At 44.7% G+C, this 6,731-nt stretch overlaps 1 protein-coding gene across 1 annotated transcript in view; it reads left to right on the top strand.

Annotated features, from left to right (window-relative positions):
- The window catches only part of MTR (5-methyltetrahydrofolate-homocysteine methyltransferase), a 93,747-nt gene that overhangs the window by 27,538 nt on the left and 59,478 nt on the right, over positions 1-6,731 (top strand). The window contains exons 13-14 of the mRNA XM_006895369.1: positions 1,850-1,990; positions 6,215-6,400. Of these exons, the coding sequence (XP_006895431.1) occupies positions 1,850-1,990; positions 6,215-6,400 (327 nt within the window). The remainder of the gene's footprint in view (positions 1-1,849; positions 1,991-6,214; positions 6,401-6,731) is intronic.

The raw sequence follows: 6,731 nt of genomic DNA, 5'->3' as shown, positions 1-6,731 counted from the left end.
CCACCTAACTGATTTCATCTCTTTGTGAAAAATCAATTGCCCATAAATAGATGGGCTGATTTCCGGGTTCTCAATTCTATTCCATTGATCTATGTGTCTGTCATTGTACCAGTATGCTTTTCCTTTGATTTTATGGAGTCTGCCGTGTCCCACAGCCAACCCTTCAAGAACAGGAATGTGACTGAAACAACTTTCTTGTTTGTTTTTTCCTGTTTGTTAGTTTTTTAGTATTTCTCACTTTGCTGCTAGTGAAAAGCAGGTTTTTCCTTGTTTCTTTAACTTTGATCCTTTCCCAGTGTCTGACCTTGGGTCACCCTGTGTTCCTGTTAGCATTTGCCAGGGGGTCCCAGGCTTGTTCTGTCACACAGTAAGGAGCGGGTAGGACTGTGGAGCATCTTCTTCGGTTCCTGTCTTGCTGTGGAATGTTATACATGAAGACATTGAAAAGTCCGAGCCGTCACAGTCAGAAAGGACCAGTGAGCACGGGTGGGTATTGTGCCCAGCCCTGCTCACAAGGCAGTGGGGATACATAGCAACTTACTGGACTTAAAACGTTCACAACCCACTTGGAGAAATAAACGTATACTCCTGGGTTGAAAGGAAGTGATAATGGAGTTGGCAGTGGTGCCGTGGCCGTCATTTTTTGTAGTTCAGAGATAATCACTGGGGCAGGGGCATGCATTTACTCTACACTGTACCCTAAGGACACACTGTTATTCCTTAAGCCTGCCTCTTGGGTGGCTCTAATTTATATGTGAGCTCCGGCGTCATAGTGGATAGGGGATCACCCAGCAAACCCAATGGCAGGTGGTTCAAATCTACCAGCTGCTCTATGAGAGAAAGATACGCAGTATCCTGTGTGGTTTCCAGCCTTGGAAAATCCATCAGAGAGTCCACTGTCAGTCATTTCTCACTCCATGGCACTTAACAACAACATGTATACAGATAGACATTCAAATGTACATATGTGTATACATACACATACAAGTATTAATATCATACTTACCATAGCATTTCAAAGGCCTCCTACTATGAAAACTTCTAGAAATGGATTTCAGCTTATATTTCTTTTCATGTTTTCTTGAATGAAGTTTACAGTCCTTGCAGTGAACATTTTTCATGATTTATTTTGACAAACTCTAGAGTTGTATGAGTTTTGGCTAGTTTCCTAAGGACATTTATGGGGGAAATGGGACTTGTACTGGGTCTTAAGCAGTGTGACAGGGAGGGAACCAGCAGTGGTGTTAGCAAACCGCTACAGACCTAGGCTTGGCCAGGTGGAAGTTTCAGCAGGGGCAGGGCGAGTTATGGCTGGATAAGAAGGTGGGGGAGGCCAGGGAACCCCTGGATGCCAGGCTGTGGTCAGAAGACAGGATTCTGAGTAGTGAAATGATGAGTTGGACATGGTGATTCAGAAAGGCTGGGCTGTGTAGATGGATGGAGACCCTAGAACCAGGACCTGCTAGGAGGCTCCTGGAGGATTTTAGTATGAGGTTTGGAGATCAGAGCAAAGAGTAAGGGAAAACTGAATTCAGAATGTTCTCCTGGAAAAAACGAGCCAATCTTGCTAACAGTCAATAGACTGTTAAAGAGACAGAGAGTGAGGAAAGGACCAGAATGACTCTGAAGTTCTAAAATGTACATTTCTGTTTGTAAAAAGTCTACACGTGATTATGATTTAGACCCTTATGGCTTTGAAATACAGTCAGTCTTTTTTTTTGTTTTTTGTTTTAAGACTTGAGTTAGTTCAGTATGATTTCAAAGGAAATTGTTTCTGGGGACAGCGCAGGACTGCTTCAGCTTGTCACCCTGTCCTGATGCCCTTTCTCTCCATTTCCCCCACCCCCAGGAGGCTCTGAGTATAGCCAAAGTGCAGGTGGAGATGGGAGCCCAGGTGCTGGACATCAACATGGACGACGGCATGCTGGACGGCCCCAGTGCCATGACCAGATTCTGCAACCTGATTGCTTCTGAGCCAGACATTGCAAAGGTTGGACAGTTTATGGCCATCGAGGGAATTTACTTGTCTGGCTGTGCTATTCATTTGACAGTTAATCTCACTGATCTGCTACCTCGTAAACCAGCTTTCTGTTTTCTTGCATAGATATCCCATTGTCAGGTTTTTTGGTAAATGCTAGCCATTTCAGTATCAGGAGCTGCCTGAGTGATGTGAACATTTAAGTCTTCTGCTACTAACTGCACGGTTATTGATCTGAGTCCCCTCAGAGACTCCTCAGAAGAAAGGCCTTTTGACCTACCTCTGAAAGAGCCTGCCCAGGAAAGCTTCTGGAGGGCAGCTTCTCTCTGAAACATGAGGTCGCCGTGAGTCCCCCTCAACTCTATGACAACTTGTTTATCAGTATGACCCAGACCTGGGAAGGAGATGTGACTTCAGCTTAGCTCCTCCCAGGGCTTCTGTGATTGGTCACAAGAACTGAGCATCCCCTGGTTTCTGGGGAGACTGGGAATCCTGTTTTCACATCCCTGGGGGATGGATTCACCTGGTCTAACCCCATCATCCCATCGTGCCCAGGAGAACTGAGTTACTGCTCCTCACTGCAGGGAAAAAAAACCCCAGCTCTAGATTATCAGTTAAGACAGAAATACAAAAGAGAGTGAAGCCTAGTTGTTACACCCAGTTTCACATTTGTCCTTTGAGGGTAAGTTCATTTCAGTGCCATCTGTGGTTGCTGCCTGCTGCCCTGATGGAGACTGCCCGCTCATGGCGGGTCTGCTCAGGGGAGTGGCACGCTGAGAGTAGGAGCCTGATGACCCTCCCTGGTTTCCTGGGCTGAGCTTTGGGAGATAGGTCACCAAGCGTGCCTTCCATTTTAGCGTTGAATAGCTCTTTTAAAAGTTTTGGATACATACTTAAAAAATTTGTTATAAGACTGAAACTTTTATGATAATTCTCACTTTGTTCCCCTGCATGAGATAATGTGGTGAGATGTTATTTTTGACATTTTCTTTCATTAAAGACACTTCCTCATGTTTGCATTTTTTTTATGTACAGCTGCATTTTTTTTTTAATTAGTTTTTAGCAGTTGCTCAGATTGGAAGTGGTGTGGTCAACACTGAGTTCTATTAACTCATTCTTCACTTGTGTCTAAAGCATAAAACTGAAAGATTCTTATTCCTCCTTTGCAAGTAAATATTTTGAGAAATTAGGATGCAGAGTTCAGCAGGGGTCAGATTCTGACCACATGTACATGTGTGCCCCCAATGTAGTGTTAGTGCACTGAAGTCAGCATACTCTAAAGCTTTGGGCTGCTTTGTCACTGCGTTTGATCCTATTCCTAGTGTATTTCTCATTACCATCAGGATAAGAAAAATCAAGAGCTCAGTAGGTTCCTTGTTGTTTTCTTGATTTTCCTTGGGAGAATGGCTGAAGGCCTAGGAGTTGGGAAGCTCCAGAAAAAAGCTTAACCACATTCTTCAGTTATCAATTGAAATGCCTCTTGCCCTGGGACGCTTCCCCTAAACTCTAACTCCCATGCCCTGTATCTCTACACTGGGCGTTGTTAGGGGCCGTCGAGTTGAGCACAACTCATAGTGACCCAGTAAACAACAGGCCTGAACCTGGGCCTGTCCTGTGCCATCCTCACAATCTCCAACACCTTCAAGCCCATGGCTGCATTCATAGTGTCAGTCTACCTGGTTGAGGGTCTTCCTCTCTTTCGCCAGCCCCCCACCTTTCCAAGCATGACATTTCTATTGTATGTTGTTGTTTTTAGGTGCTGTTGAGTTGAGTACAACTCATAGCAACCCTATGAGCAACAGATCTGAACCCTCTTCCATCCTGTGCCATCATCATCTTCTCTGACACACTTGAGCCCATTGCTGTGGTCCCTGTGTCAGGCCATCTCAGTGTTCCTCTCTTTTCCCAACCTTCCACCTTTCCAAGCATGATGTCCTCCAATGAATAGCCTCACCTAGCTACATGTCCAAAGTATGTGAGATGAAGTTTTGCCAGCCTTGCCTCCAAAGAGCACTCTGGCATACCTTTTCCAAGACATACCTGTTTGTTCTTTTGGCAGTCTTTAGGGTATTCACTCTCTTCCAGCATCAGAAAACTCAAAGGCATCAATTCTTCTGTCATCCATTGTCATTGTCCAGGTCTCAGAGGCATAGCAAGTAACTGAAAAGACCATGACTTGAATCAGGTACACTTTAGTCTTCAGTCTGACATCATTGCTCTTAAGTATTTTGGAGAATTCTCCAACAGTAGATTTTTCCAATGCAGTATGTCTCCTGATCTCCTGAATTCTGGTACCAGGTGTGTTGATTGAGGATTGAAGAAGAAATCATGGACTGTTTGAATCCTTTTGCCATATATTTTGATGTTACTTATGGGCACAGTGGTAAGGACCTTTGTTTTCTTGGTGTTGAGATATAATCTGTATTGAAAGCTGCAGTATTTGACCTTCTGCAGTAAGCACTGCAGGTTCTCCTCATTACCACCTCCTCCTTCATATAGTCTGGCATCATGAATTATTTGCTCAGCATACAGATAAAATAGGTATGGAGATACAACCCTGACATACACCATTCTTAATTTTAAACCGTGCTGTGTTCCCTTGTTCCATTCAGAGGATAGCTTCTTGGTCTAGGTATAGATTTCATATAAGCACAATTAAGTGCTCTGGGATTCCCATTTCTAATCTTAGCAGTACTTTGTTCTGATCCACACAGTCCAATGCCTTTGCATAATCAATAAAGCACAAATAGATGTCCTGCTGGTGTTCTCTGCTTTTAGCTAGGCTCCATCTGCCATCAGCAGTGATAGCCGTAGTGCGTCCTCGGTGACTGCACACACCATTGATGAAACACTGCCTGATCATCTGCCATCACTGTGAGCACTTGCAGGTTGGACTGTTGTAATCAATCCATCTTTCACTGATTTTTTAAGTAGATCAGGGAGCGCTCGTGGCCTAGTCTGTCGAAAATTGTGCTCCTAACCCAAAGGTCTCTCAGATAATTCTAACCCAGCAGTTGCTCCCGTGCAATTTATGGCCTCTAAATGTCCACTGGACAGCCACCTGTGAGTCAGTTCTGACTCAACAGCAATGCTGTTTGTTGTTATGTACCACCGAGTTGGAACCAACTCTTGGCTGACCCCCCAGTGGGTTTTCAGAGGCAGTAAATGGAACAGGAGTTGATTGCTCATTTTCTTCTGCGAAGCAGCTGGTGGATTGGAACATAGAATCTTTGGGTTGGCAGCACAACTCCTTATCACTATGCCAGCAGAGCTTGAGTTCACCTTTTATCCAGCACTTACCACACTTCATATCATTCCTTGTTTGATCATTTATCACCTAACACAGGAAAGCCAAGCCTCTATTTCTCCTATCATTGTCTCCCGTATCTGTCGTGGAGCCTAAACTGTGGTAGGCACGTAGGTATTGAGGGACCCAGCCAGCCATGTAATTCTCCATTCTTCTGAGCCAGGCTCAGCTTTCTGTTAAGTACTTGCTTTCTTCTTTCCTGGAATTGGGGCTTAGATGCAGGGTTATTAAAAGCAACATTTTCTCTCCTGCATGCTTTGATTTTTGTCCTTTACTCAATATTGATCTACTTTTCTTTCTGATATTAAAAACTCACATCTTTCTAAGCTATGAAGTAAGGCTTTCTAAAGGGAGGATTGAACTCATAAAATGTGGCTAGAGGCCTGTTCTTAAAGGCGTGACATTAATCCAGGTTCAGATCAGATACATTTGAATCCTGTTGAAGGGATTTGCCTTGGGATTTAGGCAGCTGCAAGGGTAAACTTTTACTGAAACCAGTGACCTGTTAATGCTGTTTTGATGTTTATCTGTGATATTTGAGATGTAAATTCCCCACCCAGGCATGAGACTGCTGATCAGATGGCAGCAACTCCTAGTATGTTGGACTCCTGTCAGTTTTTGGCCTTAAGAAAAACACCATTTGTGGAATGTCTGATAACGTGCCTAATAGAACAGACAGACCAGCCTGCACAGAGTAGATCTGCCTGGGGTGTGTCTGGGGCTGTGCACATTTGTGGAAGCACACTGCAACATCCTCTCTCATGAGCTGCTCGTGGGTCACAGCCTATTACCTGGCAGGCTGTGAGAACAAGTGTGTACACCCTGTCTTGGTCACACTACTGTTTGTTTCCTAAAGAAGAAACAGTCGGGGGGGCTCCTGGGAAGACATTTGTGGCTTCTTGTCATTTTTCTGGCCCTTTTGGTCCCAGGTGCCCTTGTGCATCGATTCTTCAAATTTCGCTGTGCTAGAAGCTGGCCTGAAGTGCTGCCAAGGGAAGTGCATCGTCAACAGCATCAGCCTGAAGGAGGGGGAAGGTGCCTTCCTGGAAAAGGCCAGAAGGATTCAGCAGTTTGGAGCGGCGGTGGTGGTGATGGCTTTCGATGAGGAAGGCCAGGTGGGTGACTCCGTGTAATGTTCACTTGTTTGCCATCACTCTGTTGTGATTGTGTGGCTTTGCGAACTGAACGAAGTATGTAATAAGATCTTCATCGCAGTAGAGCAAGGTGGACTTATTCAGTAAATACTATCGGGATCATTGGCTATTTGGAAGGAAATAAAGTTAGAGCCCCACTTCTCACCATATATTGTTGTTGTTGTTATGTGTCGTCGAGTTGTTTGTGACTCATAGCGACCCTGTGTATAACAGCCCTAAACCCTGCTCTATCCTGTGCCAGTTGCACTGCCTCTGACACACCCATCCTGATTACCCCAGTCACTGAATCAAT

The sequence above is a fragment of the Elephantulus edwardii genome, unplaced genomic scaffold (genome assembly GCF_000299155.1).
Source record: "Elephantulus edwardii isolate Elephantulus edwardi_28Jun2011 unplaced genomic scaffold, EleEdw1.0 scaffold00166, whole genome shotgun sequence".
NCBI lineage: Eukaryota > Metazoa > Chordata > Mammalia > Macroscelidea > Macroscelididae > Elephantulus > Elephantulus edwardii.
Note: the sequence above shows the minus strand (reverse complement) of the source record. Positions and strands in the feature narration are given on the sequence as shown.